At 39.5% G+C, this 27,836-nt stretch overlaps 1 protein-coding gene across 1 annotated transcript; it reads right to left on the bottom strand.

The window, feature by feature from the left end:
- Positions 1-1,249: 1,249 nt before the first annotated feature.
- LOC139953708 (cytochrome P450 3A24-like) lies at positions 1,250-15,635 on the bottom strand. Its single transcript, XM_071953231.1, has 13 exons — positions 15,503-15,635; positions 11,688-11,781; positions 10,501-10,553; positions 10,082-10,178; positions 8,863-8,979; positions 8,442-8,530; positions 7,421-7,569; positions 6,791-6,927; positions 5,817-5,939; positions 5,111-5,331; positions 4,800-4,937; positions 4,094-4,256; positions 1,250-3,349 (listed from the first exon to the last, which is right to left on the bottom strand). The coding sequence occupies exons 1-13, from the start codon at positions 15,628-15,630 to the stop codon at positions 3,275-3,277; spliced, it is 1,584 nt and encodes a 527-aa protein (XP_071809332.1). The 5' UTR covers positions 15,631-15,635; the 3' UTR covers positions 1,250-3,274.
- Between the last annotated feature and the right edge of the window lie 12,201 nt (positions 15,636-27,836).

The following is a 27,836-nucleotide window of genomic DNA, read 5'->3' as shown; positions in this document are numbered from 1 at the left end:
AATATTGCACCTGGCTCGCAGTGTCTGTTAGACTTGACTCAAGTCCCAATCCCGTGCCATCACCAGAAAACAATTGTTTTGTGATTCTCCGCTCCCCCCCCCCAAACCTGATCCGCACGGGACTACATTTTGACGGTGAGCGCGCACTGTCGGCGTGTTTGCTATAGTTGGCGCGATAATGCCTAGGGTAGGGACCTATAACTGCCGGCCATATCTCGTTGGGCCCCCTGCCCCGTTTTGAAGACAGTGGACACTCTTGGTAATTGTCAAAGACCAGTCTTCTCACTTGTATCTCACCATATGCATAAAATAACAAACCTGTGAAAATTTCAGCTCGATTGGTCGCCAAAGTTGCGAGATAACTATGAAAGAAAAAAACACCCTTGTCACACGAAGTTGTGTGCTTTCAGATGCTTGATTTTCGAGACCTCAAGTTCTAAACTTGAGGTCTCGAAATCAAATTCGTGGAAAATTACTTCTTTCTCGAAAACTATGTTACTTCAGAGGGAGCCGTTTCTCACAATGTTTTATACTATCAACCTCTCCCCATTACTCGTTACTAAAATTAATGAGGTTTAATGCTTATAATTATTTTGAGTGATTACCAATAGTGTCCACTGCCTTTAATGTTGGTTCCAATTGCCAATCGTCTTCTGCGTTACAGTCAACAATGCGCGGGGCGGGTGACAATCTTTTTATTCTCAATGGGAAGGGGAAATGGACAGGGAATTATTTCATATGACGTTAGGAATGGGTGGCCAAAGCACTTTGGCTGGGATTGTAGCCTCTCTCACGAGAACGGTACTTGAATCCAGTCTAGTTGTCTGTATGTTTATAGTGTACAGTTTGTAATGGGTGAGCTCAACAACAAAACAATTCACACTTATGTACACACGCAGTGACACAATATTTCTCACGCAGGTAACAGTTTAAATAAATATTTTCGTGTTCAAATATCGACTTTGAGTCTCAGATAAATTATCTTTTGTATTCTATATAGACGTATAGGCGAGATGATGTACTTAATCGCATAGGCACTTGAAATTAATCCCCTCTTAAACATGTCTCAACTCGTGTTTATTGATAAACAAGTTTATTGATAAACAAAAGGTAAGTTAATCAACAATGTTAAAGACGCTGAACACTAATTGTCAAAGACCAGTCTTCTCACTTAGTGTACCTCAACATTATGCATAAAATAACAAACCTGTGAAAATTTGAGCTTAATTGGTCGTCGAAGTTGCGAGATAAATAAAAGAAAAAACACCCTTGTCACACGAAGTTGTGTGCATTTAGATGGTTGATTTCGAGACCTCAAAATAATTCTAGAGTCTCGAAATCAAACTCGTAGAAAATCACTTCATTCTCGAAAACTATGTCACTTCAAAGGGAGCTGTTTCCAACAATAATTTATACCATCAACCTCTCCCCATTACTCGTCACCAAGTAAGGTTTTGTGCTAATAATTATTTGGAGCAATTACCACCGCCTTTAAGTGCACACACAACTATTTGATGGCCCTCACTACAAAACACACCCTGACATAAGTTCGTACAGTCTATTAAATTTACTTTCAAAGTTCAAACGTGTCAATCTCCTGCTAATTTATCTAAACTTGCTCAACTTTAATTACCTACTCGGACTTTGCGATCATCTCAAAAGTCATTGCTTTCAACTACTTTTTCAACTTGTTATTTTTTTTTATGTCACAACAAATCCTTTAGAATAGTCTTTCTGTGCATATTCGCCAGGCTAGTTCTTTACAATGTTTTAAAGGAACGTTACAGAATTGGTAAGAAACAAACATCGTGAAGCTCACAGATTTACATAAAACTTACACGGTGTAGTTTTTTGTAAATCATTAAATGATGATGATAGTTGAAAACATCCCTTGAAATATTTCTGTCTGAAATGTCATACATGATGAGAAATAAAGTAATCTAACTTCGCGTTTGGAGTTTATCAGTGAGCGTTTTATTCATTTTTATTTTGGCATAGATAAAATGCAAAATTTGTAATCGGTTTTTCACTATTCTCTCGTGACCCAGATGGGCAAAATTCGCACAAGATGAATTCTGCGACCGAAAGAGCGCGAAGCCTTCATACTTCCTGCGAACGCAAATGTGATACGAATTACGAAATGGGGTCTGGGACTCACCTAAGGGCAAGGGGAAAACTGCATTGTAGATGCTCTATGATTCGATCTATTGAAGGCAAATTAGATGCACGTTGACGAAGAAAACGGAACAAAAACCTTTAAATCTTTTAGAAGTAGAATTGGAAATTTGGGATTTAATTTTCATTACAAAACATAGTGGGAGGTTCAAGAAATATGCAACACATTAGTCAGCATTAGATTCTTTCATAACTATGTTTTAGTTTGACTTACCCGTAAACTTTGCCATACTTGTTCTCAAAATCGAGAATAATCCCTGTTGGATCATAATACGATAACGTAGTTAATAAATAACAAGCATTCGGTAGTGTGAAAACATTCAAAATGTCAATAATGGCGTGAAGATTAATTTGACAGTTGATGTGATTTCTTTAAAGGCAGTGGTAACGACTCAAAATAATTATTAGCATGAAACCTTACTTGGTAACGAGAAAGAGGTAATTTTCCACGGATTTGATTTCGAGACCTCAGATTTAGAATTTGAGGTCTTGAAGTCAAGCATCTGAAATCACCCACCTTCGTGTGACAAGGGTGTTTATTCTTACATTATTACCTCGCAACTTCGACGACCGATTGAGCTCAAATTTTCACAGGTTTGTTATTGTATGCATATGTTGAGATACATCAACTGTGAAGACACGTCTTTGACATTTACCAATAGTGTCCAGTGTCTTTAACATTAAATTAATGTTGTATACATTATGCGCTTTTGATGTTATACATTTCTATGTACTGAATACCTCCCATAATAATTGTTATATTTGACGTCATTCCAGGGGCTCACCCAGGTCAACCCCAAGTGCCTGCTTGTTGAACGGGTCACTTGGGGCTGGGCCGAGGTGCATGACGTCACCACGAGAGAGTGAGTGACCGTTCGATTAGCGTATAGACCACTCCTTGCATTAAGACCGAGTTATAGTCGGTCGCGCGATGGTCGGGCGTCGGAAATCTAGACGCGCGATCATAAAAAGACACGGTTTTTAGGTGCTCAGTCTTAGGATTACGCGCAAGATTTCCGTCGCGCGACCATCGCGCGACAGACTATAAACCGGCCTTAAGAAACGCAAACATTTCCCTCGCTGACTATAATTGGTGTAGTTACTTCTTTCGTGGAACCATTCGCACAAACAGATTCTTTGGTGCCAAACCAACTCTGCCCAGTGGAAGAGGGATCTGGAATACAGAGTGGATATATATTTATTACTGTTAATGGTTTTTAATTTAAAAAAAACCCGAAAAAAAACCGGGCTAACTCACTAGGCCTACACAAACACAAACGCATTTTTGAGAAAGTATAAATTAAGCACAAACAGACGACATTCATCAAATACAAAAACAAAAAACATAGTTATGAGAATAGAGATTATAAATAAACGGGTAAAGGCATTTACATCAATTCATGTATACAGTTTATTTTAAAACATGATTGAAACATTGGAAGACAATTCTTTTATTATTAACCTCTACTGGCAGTAGCTGACATGTGCCGACATGCAATAAGTTTAACATTTTATCGGTAAATGGAACAGCTGCTTTATCCTGCCTTGAACTCCAGCTGGTCAGAATTGACCCGGATTCCTGATAGAGTTGATTCAAGTCCTGTTCTCGTGTGAGAGGTCTGTAATTAGCATATCGCGCCAATCACACTACTGTAACCAAATAATCCGTTTAGCAGTGCGCGCTCGCCACCAAACTGTGGAACAGGTTGGGGAATGCAGACCGATGGCACGGAATTTGGACTTGAGTCAGGTCTAGGTTCCAGGGGCCTGACTCATTCTGGGTCAGGATGACCCGGAAAGTTGTACACACATTATAATAGACCATCATTATGCGGCCTCCATCTTGGTCATGATCCTCGCATCGCATAACAATAATGAATGCTGATAGTATCAATTACCCAAAACCAAAACCACTTACTTGAGTTTCCGGACTGACCTCAAACCGGAAGTTTTGCATGACACGAAGCAACGCCATTTTGGTAACCAGTAAGGCGTACCTCATTCCCGCACAGTTTCGAGGTCCAACACCAAACGGTATGTAAGTACACGGTTGTATGGACTCTTTGTTCTCCGGACTAAACCTGTTTGGTTGATAAACAGTACAATAAGATTTGAGTTGGACAGTAAAAACGAAAAAAAAAATATACAATCATCAGTCTATTCAATCACGGCCGTAGAAATATACGAAATGATATGCAGATAATGCAACAGATTTTGTTATAATGACATTCATGAATCAAAGGCCCAGCTTACCTGCAAGCTTTTTGACGAGTTCTGTCAAGTGTGGACCGAATAAATCGTGGTGTAATGTACAGTAACATGGTCAAAACGTGGATCAGTTTATATACTACCTGATTTCAATCTTTTCAAACACGTCCGCATTTGAACGCTCACTAGTTAATTCAACTTTTTAAAGTTGGCCCTTTCCGAAACCACGGATAAGGCTATGGCTTCCGGCTCTATAAATGAAGAAGTGTGCTTTACTACGGGGCTCAATCGGGAGGAAAGACCACAAGGTCAAGACGCAGTTTCGAAAATGTAACAGTTGTTATAATTGGAATATCTTGTGAGCATTCAAATGCGGACGTGGTTGAAAGGAAGGGAAGCACTGGATTACTGTGTACCTTTCGGGATCGAACTTGAATGGGTTTGGCCAGTACTCCTCGTTGTGATGAATTGTCCAGACGCTTACCATGATGGTAACTCCCTTTTCTATTGTGAGACCTTTATAGGTAACGGTTTCGTTACAAAAGCGATCAAATCTGGAGAAGAAAAACTACATTTTAATGTCGATTTAATTTTTAAAGCTCACAAAGAATCTTTACAAAAAAGCTAGAGCTTGAAAAAAAACCACAATAGTTATAATAATAGTAATACTTAACAATTTGTTTAAGACGTTCAAGGGTAAATTCGTCTTTAAAATACATGTTCTTACACAGCTCCTGGAGGATACATGCGAAGAGTTTCACTGACCACCTTATCAAGGTACTCCATCTTGAAGATGATGTCATAGTTCAGGCTGTCCCGCGTGGGGGCGCTCTCGTCAATTTCTGCATGGAGTTTTACTTGGATGTCTGGGTTTGTAGCCATCGCGTAGGTAACGAAGATCAGAAGAGCGCTTACGGTTTCGTATCCAGCAAAGAAAAATATGATGCTCTTAAAAACAAAAGGCGGGAAAAAACAAATAATTGAACCATATATTTTAAGGCTCTTTCAAAAGTAAATATCTCTTACTTTGTAAAATAGTTTTCTTTTCATTCACTGCTTTGCCAGGTATATCATAATTCTGTTCTTTTTATGTACAGCGTACCAAATTTCACTTTTGTTAAAGACACTGGACACCTTTGCTAACCTGTCAAAGACAAGGGTATTTCAACATTTTGAGTACAAATCTGTGAAAACTTGAACTCAATTGGTCGTCAAAGTTGCGAGATAATAATGAAAGAAAAAACACCCTTTCACCGGTTGTGTGCTTTCAGATACTTGATTTCGAGACCTCACGCATGAGGTCTCGAAATCAATTCAAATATTTTACTGAAAAGTTACAATAACTTTGTAATTAAGAATATTGATCTTTGACAATAACCCATGGTGTCCCAGTTCCTTTAAAGACAGATATTTAAATCTATGCTAAAAGTCACCTGAGCTAAAATCTCATCAGCTGTTAGAGCCCTACGTGTCGAAGCGCCCTCTTTGGCAGGAACTGTCCGCTCGTCCCCTGTTTCACCATGAGCATTAAGCATCAACTGAAGTATATCAATCCGCTGTACAAGAACAAAAGATAAATAATTGTGAATTTTTACAAGTAAACACAATAATTATTTCTGAGCTCAATTTCATAGAGCCGCTTCAGCATTAACAACAAAACAGTTTAGTACAACAACATTTTTGCTGATCAGAAAAAGGTTACCAGCCGCTAAATTACCATGTCCCATGTATAATTTGTGACTGGTATCCTGTCCATTTCTACTAAAAGTAGAAAATTGCTAAGCAATAATGTATGCTTAAGCTCAATGAAATTGGGCCCTGTGGTGACCAGTGTTTTAGTCAAGACGGTACACCCGATACCAAGACCAGTGACTGGTATCATGTCCATTTAGTAGAAAATTGCTAAAGCAATAATTTATGCTTGAGCTCAATGAAATTGGCCCTGTGGTGATCGAGTGTTATAGTCAAGACGGAGACACCCGATAGCAAGACCAAGACCAGCATGACAAATACCACATCAAAGACCAAGACCATGCGTGTAAAACGTGTAAGTTTAAAGGCACTGTACACGTTTGGTAATTGTCAAAGACCAGTGTTCTCACTTGGTGTATCCCATCATAAGCATAAGTTGCGAGAAAATGATGAAAGAAAAAACACCCTTGTTGGACGAATTTGTGTACTTTCAGATAGATTAATAGACTTCTAGCTTGAAGTCTTTTATTATTTTTGTGAGAAATTACCTCTTTCTCAAAAACTACGTTACTTCAGTTGTTTCCCACAATGTTTTATACTATCAACAGCTCTCCAATGCTCGTTACCAAGTCAGTCTATGGACATTGTGTTTTGTGTCATACAAAAAGTACCCAAACCCTTTTAAGATTGTGTTATTTATTTGACACTTTCTTACTTGGGAGGCGGACTTTCCTTCTTGTCTGCGAAGTTTACAAGTGTCGTTCGTTAATGCAGTGAAGAAGTCGACAGCTTTGCTGTCAAAAACACCAAAGTCGAAGTAGTCGAAGATAGGTCGAAGAATCGGGAAAATACCTAATCAGCAGTACAAATGAAACGACAATAATGTGAATTGAAAAGTTAGATAAGAAATAGTTAATGGCATAATGTTTCGACCCCTTAGCAGATTCTTTCTCGAAGGCTAATTAAAGGCAGTGGACACTATTAGTAATATTACTCAAAATAATTATTACCATAAAACCTGTTACTTGGTAACGAGTAACGGGGAGAGGTTGATAGTATAACAAAAGGTAAGAGAATGTATAAAATGTTGTTAGACACTGCTCCCTCTGAAGTGACGTAGATTTCGAGAAAGAAGTAACCATCAACTTTACCGTTTTGTGATGCTCTGCGTTCCAAAACCTGTTCTGCATTTTGACGGCAAGCACGCTCTGTACTGTGTGTATGCTACGTGTGTTCTTTATAGTAAGTTGGAGTATTATGCCTAGGGACCTCTCACACGAGAATGGGACTTAATCAAGTCTATTAACACCAAGCACACCAAAAGTCCCGCATTGTCAATACTTACCACAAATCAACCTGGCTGGATTGTACAAGAAGAAATCGACGGCCTTCCTTGCATGCTCAACCAGAGGATCATCTTTGTTTTTCTGGGAGTCAACTTCCAATCCGAATCCACACAATGCGCTTGCATCCATAGCGAAACTACCAAATATCCTATAGATTGGTACAAACACACATATTTATAATCGAAATAAAAGTTTGAGTGATTCATATTTGGTATTATGAGGAATGACAACCAAGCCTACAACCATAAAATTTGGACTGAAAAGGGGCAACCCTGTTTCAGCCATGCCACAAGAGTGGGTGGCAACGGCACCAGAAGTGGGTGGCAACGGCCCCAACGGAAAAAATTGGTTTGTAGTGGCCTTCAGGCATCCAGGTGTCTGGCGACTTGCAAAAAAAAAGAAGAACCAAAGCAACAACAATTCAAATCAATTAAATTCAATAAACATTTTTTTTTTCAGTATTGTCCTCAAATAAAAAAAGTTACATAATATTGGTGTTTCATAATAATTAACAGTGACAGTTACAGTAGCCAACATTATTAACAAGACAAAGGGGTAAAACTTCGGATTGGGTGAAGCCATGGCTTTTGTACTACAACCTATTGACACTGGATATAAGACTCACAGAGACAAAGACAAGGGACAACAAAGACAGACGAACACATGTAGGTGAGCCAACAATTTATACCCGCTGCCAAAACAAAGAATTCGAACTGCCTCTAGCTACCGGGCAACCTCGTTAGTCTAGTTGGTAAGACACTGCTCTAGAATTGCAAGGGTCGTGGATTCGAATCCCACCCGAGTAACATACCTGTGATTTTTATTTTTTCGAAGAACTCGGGAAAGTACCGAGTATACAGTGCTAACACACATCGGTGAATGGGTAAAAAACAACAATTAATATTTTTTATCACCGATGCAAATTTAAACTCTCTTATTAATATTATACCTCATACTGTTAGAATCAACAGACAAATACATTTACAAGAAAACGGCAGCAAACAACACAATCGGACTTACTCTCTGCAGTCGACAGATTTCCCCCCAGTCTGTGCTTTGTTGATATTTGCAACCAAGCTATCGCCGCAACCATTAATCAGTGGAGACATCTGGGGGAGATTAAACATTCATTCATATTATACCTCAGACAGTTTCGCTATTCCTATTGGTGGAGAGCGCATCACGTGGGGGTATTTAAGAAAAATAATTGTGAAAGTTTTTACCAATTTCTCAAAAACAACATCACCTCAGCAAAATATTTGTAGGGGAACTTTCTACCATCATTATCTTCTTAAGTTTAATGTAAATCTGTGGACACAGTGTTACAAAAAAAAGGACCAAACCCTTTACGTTTTGTTTGTAAATTGTCACTAGCACTACTGCAGAACATGGATCTATGAGATATTGATCTTGTAATGTTTCTTATAAGCTGTATTCTTACAAGACGCATTTTAGAGGCACTAAAAGACGGCATGACGACGTTACGAACTTCCTTCCATTCTTGGCCCTTGAGTCGAGTCAAACCCTTGTCTCTCGGTTGCTGACACAATGGTAAAGTCTGCAAGGGAATGATAACAAGTCATTTAAAGGAATTGGACACTATTGGTAATTACTCAAAATAATTATTAGCAAAAAACCTTACTTGGTAATGAGTAATGGGGAGCGGTTGATATTAGAAAACATTGTGAGAAACGGCTCCCTCTGAAGTAACGTAATTTTCGAGAAAGAATTATTTTTCCACGAATTCGATTTCGAGAGTAACTTGAAAAACACCGGTAATGAAGCTGAAACTTCTACATGTTAATTGAAATACAAACATCTCCATTTACAGTATGTAGGGATTCAAAACATGGTCTAAAACTTGAAACACCTTTCACACGAGAGCAACTTAGTACGGGTCCCTTGCTAAATTGTAGCATGGTTGTAACATTTTACAAAATATAGAAGAGTTTGCGGTAACACCATGTAATAACAATCTCTAAATGAGTTGGGGTGGTTCTGAAAAGAACCGTTGGGTTATATTGTTATTACCGTTATATTGTTATTACATGGTGTTACCGCAAACTCTTCTATATCTTATCTCCACCATGCAAAGTTTCAAATCCTACTTATTTTACAAAATGCACCTCGTGTGAAAGGACAATAATTTTTGGAGTCTGTAGGGTCCCTTGTCAAACCTTGTCCAAAAACATTACTACATTTTGTCGGAGGTCCGGACCTACGACAAAATCTTACACCAGCGGAAGTTTTGAGCAAGGACGTGGGCTACAACATAGTGTGAAAGGAACCCTTGTTTATTGAACGACCACACAGCGCATCCTATTGTGGGTGCTGTCTTGTCCAACTAAGATGATCAGGATTAACGCGTCATATTACTCTCATGTCGCACATGGGTTGTTAGTTTTTTAACTCACAAAATCAGAGTCACGCATGGTGATAACTTAATAAACAATCCACGCTCGTAAATTTTGTAGCAAGGGACCCTGGCTACATGAACGAGATTGATAACTGACCATTTGCTTCAATCAGTCTCACTCAAACTCCATGACAATTCCAACCTTCACATGAACATTATTTCAAAATGTGCAGAAAATAGCAATTGAAGAACCGACGATTGAAACAATATGTACGCAATAGGCATATACAAACAGCAAGCCTACCTTACGATTGGTGAAACTGGAGAAATTCTTGATGCACATTTTCCTGATGATCTCAGGATCGGTTACTATCAAAACTGGTTTCCTAAATTCATACATTCTGAAAAGAAAAGAGAAAGTAAGTCTTTCATTGAAGTTTTCGTTCTCAGTAAACCTGCCGGAGTTGCATGATCTTATATATTATTTATATATATATATATATATTTTTTTTTTAAAGTTATGCCAAGGTTCAATAAAAACCTACTTTTAAATATAATGATAAATGTAAAAAGGTCATTCAATTCTTTTATGATTTGTTTTAAAAAAGCAAAATGTAATAAGAATTCATAGAAACATGTTTTGGAGTATGAGTAAGTTTAACCTTTAGTTAATATTGTCACACATTAATAGACAAACCAAATTACGATTCGTTGATGTCTTACCCAAAAACTTTGCCGTACTTCTTCGCAAAATCGGCAAAAGTTTGATGAAACCCCTGTTGATCCAAAACACAAAATACTTAGTTAAGAGTCTTTGATGGTTTACATGGGAATTGGTTCAAGATTCATAAAACTTTATCACCTTGCTGCAATCTTTGTGATGTTCCCTGAATACAAGACGGCAATCATAGTTCAAAATCTATTTTCGGTACAAAGGGCCCTCAGACTGCCCCCCCCCCCCCCCCCCCTCGAACCTCAATTTGGTCACACCGATTTGTATGGAGTAAAAACAATATTATGGCGACACCATTATAAAGGTCTATTCAAGTAATGTTGACTCTTATTCACAGATATAGTTAAAAAGCACCAAAGCAACGCCACTGAACACATTTGGTAATTACTACAAAATATAAGTTGGCACAAAAACGTACTTGGTATTAATGAGAAATGATGATAGTATTGTACAACATTGTGCGACACAACTCTCCGGGAGTAACGTGTAAATAGTTTTTGAAAAATAGATAATTTCTCACGAAAATATTTGAATCTGATAAAGAGACTTCAGACAAAGTGCAACAAGGGTGGTTTTTTCTTGCATTATATTCCAGACCTCACATTGCCATTTTAAGATTCGCAGTTAAATCGGATGTAAATGTGTATACATAAACCAATACCTTGCAGAAAACAAATGCAGAGGTAAAAACAATGGAAACGTGCAAAACGCCACTCAGATCTTTCATCAGTTATTGGTGGGTCTTCATTTGACCTCAGTCGGGGGCACTGTTTAAAGACACTGTGCCTTTACTTGTTGAAGACAGTGGGCACTATTGGTAATATGTGAAAATTTGAGCGCAATTGGTCGTCGAAGTTGCGAGATAATAACGGAAGAAAACAACAACCTTGTCACACGAAGTTGTGTGCCTTCAGATGCAAGTTGATTCGAGACCTCATCTAATTCCGAGGTCTCGAAATCAAATTCGTGGAAAATTACTTCTTTCTCGAAACTACGTTACTTCAGAGGGAGCCGTTTTCTCTCACTATCAACCTCTCCCCATTACTCGTTACCAAGTAAAATGTTATGCTAATAAATATTTTGAGTAATTACCTGCAATGTCCACTGCCTTTAAGCTAGTGACGTCATTTGAAAGGGATAATAATTTAGCAGGGGTATAGGTTAAAAAGAAACGTACATATCGCCATTGGAGTAAATTCCCAAAGATGGGGATATAGTCAGCAACGGGAATACCCAGTCGCTGGAAGTAGTGATGACTCCACCAATCGTACCTAGAAGAAACAAAAATTTTAATGCAAATAATAATAATTGCATACTATGTAAATGGTTTGTGTTGTTTCAAAAAGTACTCAACGAAAAAGTTTGTTTTAGTCACACGTAGAATCGAAAATAAAAAGAGTTTGCAACACCAAGGCCCTATTTCAAATAAAGCTGGTTATTTTAGCACAAACCATGGGCAAGCACAACCAAATTACGCTTACCAGTATGGTAACCAGCCCCCAAAATAATGCCACTCCTCATGTGCAGTCTATGACTGGTGTCCTGCTAGTATAGCAGAAATTTGTTCAGCACTTTCAGCAGCTCTGTGCAAAGGAAATGTGTATACGGGACGCAACCCCCCCCCCCCCCCCCCGTATTCTAGAATTGCCATTCTAAAAAAAGTTCATGATTTTTGTTTAAAGGCAGTGGACACTATTGTTAATTGTCATAGACTAGCCTTCATAGTTAGTGTATCTCAACATATGCATAGAATAACAAACCTGTGAAAATGTTAGCTCAATCTGTCATCAAAGTTGCGAGATAATAATGAAGAAGAAAAAAGAAAACACCCTTGTCACATGAAGTTGTGTGCGTTTAGATGGTTGATTTCGAGACCTCATGTTCTAAACTTGAGGTCTCGAAATCAAACTCGTGGAAAATTACTTCTTTCTCCAAAACTATGGCACTTCAGAGGGAGCTGTTTCTCACAATGTTTTATACCACCAACCTCTACCCATTACTCATCACCAATAAAGGTTTTATGCTAATAATTATTTTGAGTAAATACCAATAGTGTCCACTGGCTTTAAGGATTCCCTTTTGGAATCGATAATGGAAACACAGTTAAATGCTTCAATGAAAAGTGGTAATTTTGATGTACAGAAAAAAAATGCATACGGATCGTTTGGGATTCCAAATGGAGGGGTTCCCATTTGATTGAATGCACAATCTGTGTGAAGTAAAGACACTGTCATGGCCACCTTTGGTAATTGTCAAAGACCAGCTCTTTTCACCTAGTGTATCCCAACATAGATGCATAAAATAACTAACCTCTTAAAATTTCAGGCCTGAAGCCTTTTTAGGCATCTGAAAGTACACACGCTTATTTCAAACAACTTTTTTCTTTCATCTCTTGCAACTTCGATGACTATTAAAACGATAGTTTCTTTTTCACAGATTTTACCCAAAATCAGAATAATTATATGTTGTTTGACAATAACCATATGAATGCCTATCCTGTGCCTTTAGGTTAAAACCCAAAGTAGGCCCTACTCGTAAATGTGCACATGCTATAAGAAGAGTGCTTGTATGGTTTCTTCTTGTTTTCATACAGGGGTTATGCAAACTGAGATACTGTTGTATATCTTGTGGTTATCAAGTGTTGGCAGTGCCTTCTTCAATGGAGCCACATACTTTATGCGGGCCAGTAACATGTGTAAAATAAGCGAGCTATTTTCGTGCTTTTGCTTAAGCAGCTCTATGAAATTGGCCCCTGGTTCTTAAAGAACCAGGCCTCGGCGGGTTTATACCCCTAGTTGGAAACCGATTCAACACACTTTGATTCCCATTCATAAATACCTTTTCGGTCAAAAACATCATCACTTTTTGGTCAAAAAGTAAAATAAATGCAAAAATTAAAATTGTTAAATGATTTCTTTCAACACAACACCCCTCCAGCTATGAAATGGTAAAGCCCTCCGCCGCCCTCTTGTAAACAACTCCTTATAAGGGAATGCTGTGCGCGTGGCGCGTATCGTGGCACAAGTGTTTCAGCTGTTGCTTTCGACCAATAGGAATGAAGAAACTGTCTAATATCAACAGGTGCAAGGTCGCGTGTCACGCCAATGAATTAACACTTTTACCGGTCATAAACAAAGGTTTATACACACCCACGTGACGCGCTCTCCACCAATAGGAATAGCGAAACGGTCTGAGGTATTTATGATCGATTTTCTTGCCATATTGACTGGGCCACCATTTGTCCACTGTACAATCTACAAGAGTCCTTCAGTTTTCATAAACTCAGTAAGGAAATCAATAGGCCATTTTGAGATGGTAGTGGACACATTGGGTGCGTTTGTTTAGCTTCCCTGGGTCTACCCCGCGGTGCTCACTCGGGTGAGCCCCTGACAAGAGCTAAAAGTAGGATTTGAAACTTTGCATGGTGGAAATACGATATAGAAAGGTTATCTCCAGAAGACGATCAGAGCATACTGACGGAAACGTCGAGTTGAAACCAACGGTTCTTTTCAGAACCACCCCAACTCATTAGAGATAGTCATTGCATGGTGTTACCACAAACCTTTCTATAAAGAGCTAAACGAACAACCACTCACCGCTCTCGTAGTGACGTCGTTTACCTGTGGGGCCAGCCCCCAAGTGACCCACTCCACAAGCAGGTCACTGAGCGCTGACCTGGGTGAGCCCCTGGAATGACGTTAAAGGCTATTTGAACGCACCGGGGCAGACTGAGGATGACCCAGTGAAGCTAAAAGAACGCACCCATTAGTATAACACAAAACTTGGTTTAGAGTAAACTTGTCTGTATATACCCAAACCATACAGTGCACTCATCTCTAAAAGGCTAATTCAAGCCAATAAGCCTTCTGAGATAAGGTGGACACATTTTAACGGCACTTTGGTTTTATTTGGTTAATTTGTGTAGACACCCAAACCAAACAATGCACTCATATAGAGTGCGTTCGATAAGATTCCCTGGGTCGACCTCGCAGTGCTCACTCGGGTGAGCCCCTGGATGACAAGAGCTACTCGAGGGATCACACTCGCCCTCTCGTGGTGAAATCATGCACCTCGGGTCACCATACACGCAGGGCACCTGGGGCTGGACCGGGTGAGCCCCTAGATTGACGTCAAAGCTATTCGAACGTACCGCACCCAATGTGTCCGCCATACCTCAAAAAGGCTATACTGGAGCTGCATGACCCTAGTCATGTACACACGGAACAGTGTGCTCCCTGTTTCATGGGTAACCCAGTTCAAATAACTTAATTATCAAATCAAGTTAACAGAACACTGCTATCATCTCAAAATGGCCTATTGAACACATAGGGTAGTGAATAAAAAAAGGATAGTATTTTTTACAAGCAAATTACAAGCAAATGCAGTCATGTTAATGGAACAATTCACTTTAATTCCAATCCAATTAAGTTAACAAAACTGTATAGCGAATAAAGAACCCATAAACAGATATCAACAAAGTGTCTATCAATAGAGCTGCATAACCCTTATTGAGGCCCCACCATCATAGGGTGTATTCGATTAGCCTCCACGGGTAGACCCTAATCTTCCCCCGTACGTTCGAATATACCGATGCCTTTAAAGGCAGTGAACACTATTGGTAATTACTCAAATTAATTATTGGCATACAACCTTACTTGGTATTACGAGTAATGGGGACAGGTTGATAGTATAAAACATTGTGAGAAACGGCTCCCTCTGATGTGACGTAGTTTTCGAGAAAGAGGCAGTTTCCACGAATTTGATTTCGAGACCTCAAGCTTAGTATTTTGAGGTCTCGAAATCAACTATCTGAAAGCCCACAACTTCGTGTGACAAGGGTGTTTTTTCTTTCATTAATATCTCGAAACTTCGACCACCAATTGAGCTCAAATTTTCACAGGTTTGTTATTGTATGCATATGTTGAGATACACCAAATGAGAAGAGTGGTCAGTGTCTTTAAACATAATACGTATATGAGCAGTACCACTCACCAAGCAGTCAGAGTTATCAGTCCGATAACTAACACCCAAGTCACCGACACATCCATTCCCAAAACCTCCATCTCGAACAACCAGAGCCAAACTAATCTACCTTGTAATTTATCAACTCTCTTTGGCATGCATTAGGAAGAGAATGACTAACTCTTTGTAAAGTATGCATAAAGGAGTATTATAGCGCGCAGGGAGCATTTGGCATCATACATATAGCTCTATGCAAACCAATGTGCATCGAAGCGAGGGTGCAGTTAGAAGAACACGTTGCCTTTGATCGGTCGAGTGGGTCTTTGAAAAGCGTTTGTAACCGTGTGTTATAAAATGCATAAATATGGTTAGAAAGGTGTTTTAAAGTAAAATACAATGATCCACACACATTTGCCTCGATCATGGTTTTCCTTTTACTTTGCGAACTAACACGGTCGACCATTTATGGGAGTCAAAAACTTGACTCCCCTAAATGGCCGGCCGTGTTTGTCGACGAGGTAAAAGGAAAACCACGCAATTTCGAGTGAAACTTGTGTGGATCATTATTATTCTACTTTTAACATATCTTTCTAATCATATGCATTTTATAACAAACAGTTACAAACGTTTTTCACAGACCAACTCGACCGACCCAAGGCAACGTGTTCCTTTAAGGTATTGTAATGTATAGCAATTGCATTTGCAGTCACACAATATCGTTCATTTTTAATGTATGTGTAATGTACGGTGGCTGATCTCCGCCAACAAATAAACACCTTTTCAGTAGGGCGTTATAACGCCCTTCAATTAGGGCATTATAACGCCGTAATTTAGGGCATAATAGGGCGTTATAACGCCGTAAAATTAGGGCGTTATAACGCCCTAATTTAGGGCGTTATAACGCCCTACTAAAGGGTGTTTATTTGTTGGCGGAGATCAGCCACCGTAGTAATGTGTAATACTTTTGGGTTGATTTTCTTTACAAGCATTATTGGCCCTCTGGGCCCCCGTCTTTGATGAGCATCGGCGTGTGACGTCAGGTGTTCAGGCTATTATTATAACCTGGCCCTGGAGTTGTGTTAGGCCAAGATAAAAAAAAAACAAGGTTGGTCGTCCGCGTAAAAAAAAAAAAGGAGGTCGAGGGCCTCTGTATTTGTTAGTTTTGTTATTTCTTTTAAAGGTGACCGCCAAGTATTTCAATTCAAACTGCCCACCGATAGCTCAGTTTAAAGTCATTACCTACTTTATGTAGCTACACGTTCTTAAAAGACAGTAAGATTAATGAGAAATGCACAAACAAAATATGTTGTCTTTATGACAACAAATAGTAAAATCGAAAAATTAAAAATAATTGATGCAGCCTAAAAATTGACAAGGGAGAGGACATCAACTTGTATTTTGTTGGGCCAACACCCACTTCGGAGATATGACTTTATGTATAGGATCCCTACTGCCTTAATCACGGTATAATATATTTTACAAGTTACAATAAACTATTAAAGTCACCTGGAAGTGGTAATTTGTCAAAATAATGCTTTTGTCACTAAAATATGTTTTCGTGAGTGGAATATGAATAAACAAATAACTAAGTTTTAAAGAAATTCGTTTCCATGTTATTTACAAAGTTGAAAAATAAGCCCGACCCGAGAGGGCGCTGTTCGTGACGTCAATCGAGGCGCGATGAATCGCATGCAGTGCCAACACAAGATAGTGATGCTTGGCGCAAGCTAAAAACATGCCCTCAAAATTGAAACAATACCTGATTTTGTTCACGTTATGCAAATGCTCCTTAAGGTTCGTTACGTCTTTTAGGTACCTTCTTCGACTTCCCCACTAGCTGGAAAAAAAAATGGTTGGGATGGCGTCATGTTTTAGAAAAGAACTTTTCTCTTCATGTCAAAATGTGTAGTGCATTCCGGATTCTCGAAGCACGACGGCTCGAAGTGTTTGCTGCAAAGCGCTGGAAAAGACTTGCAAACTGACCCCATCTTTAGTTGTTTTGCTGCATCCAGCAGTAATACACCTGGTTGACGTTGCCGGAAAAATGCAAGATATTGTTTTCTTTTCGAAACCACAAACTCACGACTTGAACTGGAATAAACTTGCACGTACGTGTGTTCGATGTTCGATCGAGGCAAAGTCTGCCATAATTGACGTCACAAAGGGGTAGGCGGAGTCACCCCACACAACTTTATTTATTCTTTTAAACATATAAACCGTTAAAAACAATTACTCAAAAAGTTATTTTATTGTTTAAAAACAAAATACTCTAATGTTTGAAGAAAAACAAAATTCTATTTCCAGGTGACTTTAAAGTCACTGGACGTGGTAAGTTTTCAAAATAAAGCTTTTGTCACGATCAGTTTTGATGAGTGGAATGTGAATAAACAGTTAACTGAGGTTCTAAAAAATTAGTTCTCATTTTATTTACAAATTTAAGAGTAGACCCCGACCCGAGAGGGCGCTGTTCGTGACGTCAGTCGAGGCGCGATATTTGAAGAGAAATAATATAATGTGTTCTCTGGCTCCGTACACTAGTCTGGGTACCTGGTCGGTATGATGCCTACGTACAGAACTACGGTCACGGAGCAGACTGCACGCACTACGGCTGCTGTGCATGCCGACGGTCCATTCGGATTACCCGGAACGGTGAATCGCCCCAAACTTACCCGACTTTTTCGATTTGGCATACGCTCTTCTACGTTCGTCACGTCTTTCAGGTATACCTTTTTTTTTTTCTCATCCTGGAAAAGTTGTTTGGATGGCGTTTTGTTTTAGAATAACCTTTCTCGTCATGTCTAATGTGTGGTGTATCCCGGATTCGAAGCAGGACGGCTCGAGGTGTTCGCGCTATGTCCACTGCTATGAGTTTATATAGGATCCCTACTGCCTCAATGCTCCACAATCCACTGCTATGAGTTTATATAGGATCCCTACTGCCTCAATCCTCCACAATCCACTGATATGAGTTTATGTTGGATCCCTACTGCCTCAATCCTCCACACTCTACTGCTATGAGTTTATGTAGGATTCCTACTGCCTCAATCCTCCACACTCCACTGCTATGAGTTTATGTTGGATCCCTACTGCCTCAATCCTCCACAATCCACTGCTATGAGTTTATGTGGGATCCCTACTGCCTTAATCCTCCGCAATCCACTGCTATGAGTTTATGTAGGATCCCTACTGCCTCAATACTCCACAATCCACTGCTATGATTATTTGTTGAATCCCTACTGCCTCAATACTCCACAATCCACTGCTATGAGTTTATGTTGGATCCCTACTGCCTCAATCCTCCGCAATCCACTGCTATGAGTTTATGTAGGATCCCTTCTGCATCAATACTCCACAATCCACTGCTATGGGTTTATGTAGGATCCCTACTGCCTCAATTCTCCACAATCCACTGCTATGAGTTTATGTAGGATCCCTACTGCCTCAATCCTCCACAATCCACTGCTATGAGTTTATGTAGGATCCCTACTGCCTCAATACTCCACAATCCACTGCTATGAGTTTATGTAGGATCCCTACTGCCTCAATCCTCCACAATCCACTGCTATGAGTTTATGTAGGATCCCTACTGCCTCAAACCTCCAAAATCCACTGCTATGAGTTTATGTAGGATCCCTACTGTCTCAATCCTCCACAATCCACTGCTATGAGTTTATGTAGGATCCCTACTGCCTCAATCCTCCACAATCCACTGCTTCGAGTTTATGTAGGATCCCTACTGCCTCAATCCTCCACAATCCACTGCTTCGAGTTTATGTAGGATCCCTACTGCCTCAATACTCCACAATCCACTGCTATGAGTTTAAGTAGGATCCCTACTGCCTGAATACTCCACAATCCACTGATATGAGTTTATGTAGGAACCCTACTGCCTCAATCCTCCACAATCCACTGCTATGAGTTTATGTAGGATCCCTACTGCCTCAACTCTCCACACTCCACTGCTCATGGTTTATGTAGGATCCCTACTGCCTTTAATCCCCCAAAATCAACCAATATGAGTTTATATAGGATCCCTACTGCCTCAATACTCCACAATCCACTGATATGAGTTTATGTAGGATCCCTACTGCCTCAATCCTCCACAATCCACTGCTATGAGTTTATGTGGGATCACTACTGCCTCAATCCTCCACAATCCACTGCTATGAGTTTATGTAGGATCCCTACTGCCTCAATCCTCCACAATCCACTGCTATGGGTTTATGTAGGATCCCTACTGCCTCAATCCTCCACACTCTACTGCTATGGGTTTATGTAGGATCCCTACTGCCTCAATCCTCCACACTCTACTGCTATGGGTTTATGTAGGATCCCTACTGCCTCAATCCTCCACTATCCACTGCTATGAGTTTATGTAGGATCCCTACTGCCTCAATCCTCCACAATCCACTGCTATGAGATTATGTGGGATCCCTACTGCCTCAACTCTCCACACTACACTGCTCATGGTTTATGTAGGATCCCTACTGCCTTTAATCCCCCAAAATCAACCAATATGAGTTTATATAGGATCCCTACTGCCTCAATACTCCACAATCCACTGATATGAGTTTATGTAGGATCCCTACTGCCTCAATCCTACACAATCCACTGCTATGAGTTTATGTGGGATCCCTACTGCCTCAATACTCCACACTCTACTGCTATGAGTTTATGTAGGATCCCTACTGCCTCAATCCTCCACAATCCACTGCTATGAGTTTATGTAGGATCCCTACTGCCTCAATCCTCCACAATCCACTGCTATGAGTTTATGTAGGAACCCTACTGCCTCAATGCTCCACAATCCACTGCTATGAGTTTATGTAGGAACCCTTCTGCCTCAATCCTCCACAATCCACTGATATGAGTTTATATAGGATCCCTACTGCCTCAACTCTCCACACTCCACTGCTCATGGTTTATGTAGGATCCCTACTGCCTTTAATCCCCCAAAATCAACCAATATGAGTTTATATAGGATCCCTATCTGACTCAACTCTCCACACTCCACTGCTCATGGTTTATGTAGGATCCCTACTGCCTTTAATCCCCAAAATCAACCAATATACCAATTTATATAGGATCCCTAGTGCCTCAATCCTCCACAGACCACTGCTATGAGTTGATGTAGGATCCTTACTGCCTCAATCCACCAAAATCAACCAATATGAGTTTATGCAGGAACCCAACTGCCTCACTCTCCACACTCCACTGACATGAGTTTAAGTAAGATCCTACAGCCCAAATTCCCAACAATCCACAAGTTATGCACTGTTTTCTTTTAAAATATCACACACCAAGCTTGAATACTGTAGTAGTTGTGGAATATTAATGGTGGTTACAATGTGGACATGCTTCAAAATACTATCGTCGTTTTTTTAGAGGGTAGGAAAGCGACCATCGGTTCCGAGGACGAAGCATTTTTTCAACTGGGATTTTGGATTTGTCTGCTCTTTGGGAGTATAAGATGTAGTTGTAGTAGCGTGGGTAGATATGGGCGGGTCCGCGGTAGTAGATGTGGGAGGGTCCGGGATAGCAGATATGGGCGGGTCCGCGGTAGTAGATGTGGGCGGATCCGAGATAGCAGATGTCGGCGGGTCCGGGATGGCAGATGTGGGCGGGTCCACGATAGCAGATGTGTCTGAAATCTCGCATACAGTGTTAGGAATGTTAAAGTCCTCATCGCACTCCAAGATGTACCAAACTCCATCTGATTCGTGTACGGCCGCGCAATCGCCGTCGTTCGTGGGTTCTTGCCATACCCAGTTAGTGTATGCTGTTTCACCATCGCATACATCCCATGTGCGTGTGGCAGCACAGGTGTAGCCCAGCCAAGCCTTTAAGTTGCCCTTAGATGCCAATTCATCAGCGATGAATTCATTCTCTTCAGGCGAATCAATCACAAGAAGTTCTGCATTCATTGAGGCGCAGTGTGATCTTGAGTTAACCCACACGTCCTGGTTAGCGGTGAAAAGATACTTGGATGTTCCAAACGTAATCCAGTTATTGTTAGCAATACATAGATGTATGTGAAGTACAATGGCAATGAGAGTTTGAGGGAGATGATTACACAATCGTTTTTGTTGAACAGCCATCTTGGACAAAATCGCAGAGTTTTTGTAGATCTCAACAAAATGTATTAATTGACTCTGATAAGTGGTGAGAGCAAGCTTGTCGAAACGCTGAGAACGATTAAGAACTCACTCCGCGGTAATGAAGTTAAAACGATCCACTAAAAAAAGAGACGTTAGTAGTCCCAGCCGACTTCTAACTTCCGTCCGGGTAGAAGTTAAAAAGCAATATAGTTCTTTTCAGAACTGAGAAGTCTCCCGAAATCCAAAATCTACTCCACGATAGAGTAGAAGATGTAGCAAGCAAGTTCTCTACAGTACAACATCTACGTGTCAATTGTTAATACAAACATGGTGTTACCGCAAACCAAATTAATAAGAAGGTACTTCAGTTCTTTGTGTTGACGGCTCGCGAAAGTTTCAGTCATTACGGCGTAAAACGTCATCCAAATACCATGCGTTGTGTCTCCCAAACAAAGTGTTATCACTAAATAAAATGGCAGCAAAGAAAACTGAAACGCCAACACGTTCATTCACTTTGTAAAAGTAAGAAGTTTATGCCTCCTTTCTTGATGATGACGGATTGAAAACAGTGTTCAATCATAACGGGGTTTAACACACCCGAATAACATGCGTTGTGTCGCCAACTCAAACACCAATTGTGTCACTAAAATGGCAGCAAAGAAATTTGCGACACCTACAGGCTCTTGCTATAAACAAGTAAAAACCTCCTTTCTTTATGATGACGAATTGCGAAAATGTTTAGTCATTACTGCGTCAAACACATCCAAATTAATGTTCGGTGTCCCCAACATCAGTGTTGTCTATAAAAATGGCAGACACCGCCTACACACGCACTCATTTACTTTCAAACTGATTGCATGCAGTCAATTCTATAATGCTTGAAATTGATGGGAAAAAACGGATACAACAACCTCACAGACGATCGATTAGCACCCTGTCTCACGGTCACCTACCTCAACAAAGAGCACAAAGGGAGCTGAATATACGGAGCACCTGAAGTGCCATCCATCTTCATCCTAATTATGACGCAGTATCAAGTCATTTTACGACTTGTATTTTATTAACAATTTGTAAACAATATAATTATGGCTTGTGCTAAGTCATAATTAGATATTATATATCATATAAGTGTTGCTAAAAATTATGACTAAATCTAATTAACTGTTATATATAAGTAATAATTATAATCACATACATATCATCGTGTGACACATGTCTACAATAAGTTGAAATCCCACGGCAAGATAGTGCAGTCCGTGCGCAGAGTGCGAGATAATTAGCATATTTTCCAGGTTTCATTTGCAGCCGCGCGGCGCACTCGGACCCTTCGAGATTTCGCGTGAAAGCGCGAGAACTCGGAGACGATGTGCAAAATTGGCTATAGGTCCCAGCAAGAGGGCAGTGTTGGGTCAAGCATGGAGTGGTAAGTTCTTGAACATTTTCCTCGTAAAACAAACCCATTTTTACCGGATTTTCGAGGCCAAATACATGTGAATCTTTGTCTGAAATGTGGTTAAAGTTTTACACTCTTTGTTTATAAGCCTTACACTTAGGGTGCCCCCGACTGTTTCGAGCACGATTGAGACAAACGGAGTCGATATTCTGATAGACGAAGGATCGTTCTTTCTTTTGGTACCACATAAACTTCTGCAGGTTTGGCCCTTGATATTTTTTTCAGTGCCAAAAATGTGCAAAAATCACTGTTTGTGCCGCTGCGTTTTAGCTTACGTGACGTCATCATGTAAGAAAAAGGCCTTGTGTTGTGTACTGTTCGTACGACGATCTTTTTTTGACGATCGTTGTGAAAAAATAAAACAAAATTAAATAATGAATAAATAAAAAAGAATCATGAACAAAAAAATGAATAATATCAAAACATGGTAGTTTGATGCAGGATTGGAATATGGAATTGTTATGGGTTTTCTTCGTGGTGGTACTGTATTGTTGAGACTCTGTGTAATGTGTAGAGTAAGAGTAGGTCTTCTATTTCTATGATTCGAATCTAAGTTCTATTTTACATGTATATTACTAATAATTCAAAATATAATATTTTTTTTAATTACCTGAAAGTATATTCAATATTTGTTGACACTTATTGAGAAAATAAATAATACAATAATTAACGATTGAGTTTCAATTTGATCAGGTAGTCAATACCTTTTGCTATTTCATACTGGGTTAAATCATATTGATTTAAGACAGTCTTGGTTAACTCTTAATCAAAAAGGGAATAGTCAAACATGTCTAACTTTAATTTCACACAGCAAAAATATTTCACATGGGGATTGCAATTTATTGGTAATAACTGTAGTCTATGTCAGTTTTCTGCTCTGTGTAAAGTGTTTCTGAAACATTTTGGTCTTCTTGGGCATGTTTTTAACTCTACCTGCTTTCTTTGTATTCCTTTTACAGTCCCAGCTCTATGAAAATCTTCCACGGTATAAAGTGACGGGGAGACTCAAGCTTAGACGACTATATAGGGCGACTACTGTTGAAGTCGGGACTGTTGATTGCTTAGTCAAGTTGCAACTAACATTTTTCAACTACTAGGTTATCGTGCCACCGCATAGTCGTAACTACATGTACCTGCTTGTAAACCAATAGCACTCCGCACTAAATTTTACTAACAACATATGCACACGTACTTGTCCACATTATGATTACTCGCAGTACTACAATATACAGGTGCCATATGGCACGTTTGGCGTGATTGCTAAATTAGTGGAATGTTTGTCTGACAGCGGGGTATTTTAAGCAAAAGTGATGTCATAAGTGCTGAGTGCTATTGTATCGCTTGCGACCATTCACAACAGCGAAAGGCCCTTTGCGAGACCACGGCTTCGACTTTGGATTCGGCTAAGGCTAGCTTGGCCCCGTGGTTGCGCATGCTTTGCATATGCCCGTGGGGTGTCAGACACTGAAGCCAAATCCAATGCCGAAGCCGCGATTTTGAAAAGGGTCTCAATTTACTTTACGAAACACAATCTGATTGTTTTTCACCAGTTACACAATTTTTCAATCCATTCAGCGTTAACTTTAATATATTGCGGCTGTGCCAAACAATATGCCGTAAGGCATCTTGGGCATCGAAAACAAGAGTAAAAGTTGCGACTCCGGAGGCCCGACTAGTCGAGTCTCGGAGCTTGGGCATCGCAAACTAGTGTAAAAGTTGCGACTCCGAGGCCCGACTAGTCGCCGAGGAGACTCCCTCACAAGATATTTTTGTAAACTGAACAAAACTGACATTTCTGTTTATTTTATTTTAATATACCAAGGTACTTTCCCCAGTAATTTTTAATTTGTATTTTGCAGTGGTCACTCAAGTTTTTTTCAACTTGTCGTGTGTGCAGAAACGCAATATAATGTCGTTGTTATTTTATGTAAGCAGCTGAAAGGGTCTATAAAATAAATGTTTTGTAAAATTAACAAAGTTAAAAGAAGATTTGTCATCTGGTTTATTATTATGTGTTGTATTTTGAAAATATTTACCAAACTTTCTAGTTTTTAGTTGAGATTTCACAGTTAATAAATAGGGAGAAGGCCAGGATCAGGAATTGAACATTTCATTGGTTAAAAGAAAACAACAAATTAGTTTTGAAAGACTTTTTAATTTTAGTTTAATAAATATAATACAAAGAAGGATTTCTTTTTAAAACTCAAATATACTTGGATTCATAGGATTGGATTGGAAGGCCATCATATTTTGGCACAGAATAGCAATTTAATTATCCGTTGCGTTTATGCCAGTTTTGGTTTCGTAGAGGTGAAGATACAGATCAGATAATAACTGTAAGCTAAACCCGGCCAAACGCCATAATAACGAATAATAGTCGGGCACCGCTTTGTTGTCGAAACAAGCCCCCGTGATTGCATGACATGAGCAAGGAATCGTGCCAATCCAAAGGTGCCTTGCGTTTTGTTACGTAGAAGCTGATTAGTCGGTTGGCACGCTTAATGCACATTCTGACCAATCACGTTCGGGCTCACAATATACCATTAAGTAATGGCAGCTTTTTTTACCGAGAAAGTTCGCGCTGACGGCGACGGATACTTAGGGTGCCCCCGACTGTTTCGAGTGGATTCAGAAACACCGACAGTAGCGGTTGAGTAGATGAGTAATGTACCTGAACACACATGATTAAGATTTGTCTGCACGATTTCGTTAAATGCTACAAAAGGGACTTTTTCGGAGACCGTTATTTTTGTACAACGTTGGTCATTTTTATAGTCCGAAATTTCTTATTTCTGAACAATTAAAAATTCACCTATGGTTTTTGTCATTACATTAAGCATTCCTCGTGCATACTGTCACGTTGTTATATTTTTATATGGCTGGGTTTTCACGATATGATTTTTTGAAAATGTGCCCTCCAATCTCATTATATATGCAAAACTGCGACTGTCTTGCATACGCCGCAAATGAAAGAAAGGACTTTTCCGAACGGTGGGCACGGACTGAGTGACATGATGTTAAAGGCAGTGGACACTATTGGTAACTACTCAAAGTAACTCTTAGCATAAAACCGTACTTGGTAATGAGTAATTGTGAGCTATTGATATTATAAAACATTGTGAGAAACGGCTCCCTCTGCAGTAACGTAGTTTTCGTGAAAGAAGTTATTTTCATCGAATTTGATTTTGAGACGTCAGAATTAGGTTTTACGGTCTCGAAATCAAGCATCTGAAAGCACAACACTTCATGTAACAAGGGTGTTTTTTTCTTTCATTATCTTGCAACTTCGACGACCAATTGAGGTCAAATTTTCACAGGTGTGTTATTTATGCATATGTTGAGATACACTAAATGTAAGAAGGGTCTTTGACAATAACCAATAGTGTCCAGTGTCTTTAAGATGCACTGCAAAAACTGGTTGTTAAAAGTTTCACATATATACCATTCTAGATACCACTTACATCAGGGTATTAAATTGCTTCACTAACTTTCTACAAAAACAAACTATTAAAAATGAATAAATAAGGGAATTAATATGTGCTTGGCCGGTGTTGCAGTCTGGATGTGATAATTACCCGATAATTACCGAAAAATACCTTTGCGTTAAACAAACAAATCAACAAATTTTAAAAGATGAACAAAGTAAAAAAGATGAAAAAATAATTGTTGTTCAATGAATTATGTCAACAAAACACCCCTCCAGCTATGAAATGGTAAGGTCTTCTGATGGTGAAAACTCCTTATAAGGAGATTGCTGTGGGCGTCGCGCGTATCCCGTGATGTGGCACAACTGTTCCAGCCGTTGCTTTCGACCAATAGGAATGAAGCAGCTGTCTTATAAGCACAGGTGCACAGGTCCTCCCATCCAATCAAAATTTAGAAACTGTCTCAGGTCTTTACGGATTGGAGTTAACGTAACACCCTTAATTTAAATTATTCTTTCGGGTATATGGACAACGTCCATGGTGTCAACTTCAACACCCCAGTTTTTGCAATGTGCAGTCTTCTCCATCAACTAACATGTGGTTCAAAAAGGTGGATGGCATTTCCGGAACACTGTATACTTAGTCCCCTTAAAATACCTTAATTTGCCTTTTACTTTTCATAAGTTATTTAAGCAAAATATAGCGGTTATGATTAGTAAAGGCCGTCGCTAGGCTACTAATGCAATACGAAGGCACGTATCTACTGTTGAAGGATAAATTGATACTCTAGCAGCATATAAAACATTTATAAGCACTTGGGCAGGCTTTATAGGTAGTCTGTAATAATAAACGACTTAAATTTTACAGAAGCATACTGTGTTTATGTTTTTAAAGGCACTGGACACCTTAGGTTATTGGCAAAGACCAATCTCCTCACATAGTGTATCTCAAACAGTATGCATAAAGTCATAAACCTGTGAACATGTTTTGATCGTCGGAATTGCAAATGAGTAATAATGGAAAAAGAAAAAACCTTGTCGCACAAGATGAGTGCTTTCAGATGCTTGAATTCGAGACCTCAGACGAGGTCTCGAATTCAATTCAAATAACTAGTGAGAAATTACTTCTTTCTCAAAAACTACGTTACTTTAGAGGGAGCCGTTTCTCACAATACTTAATACTATCAACCTCTCCCCATTACTCGTCACCAAGTAAGGTTTTATGCTAATAACTATTTTGAGTAATTACAATAGTGTCCACTGCCTTTAAGGGGATGCGACTTTTTGAAACTTAAATAATCTGACCTAAAAATTGGGACCGAAAGTTTTGCTTCCTCACACCAGAAAGACAGTAATAACAACAAATTAAAGCGTTTTTTTTTTCATTGC

The sequence above is a fragment of the Asterias amurensis genome, chromosome 22, assembly GCF_032118995.1.
Source record: "Asterias amurensis chromosome 22, ASM3211899v1".
NCBI classification, from domain to species: domain Eukaryota; kingdom Metazoa; phylum Echinodermata; class Asteroidea; order Forcipulatida; family Asteriidae; genus Asterias; species Asterias amurensis.
The sequence above is the reverse complement of the archived record's forward strand: the minus strand, read 5'-3'. Positions and strand labels throughout refer to the sequence as shown.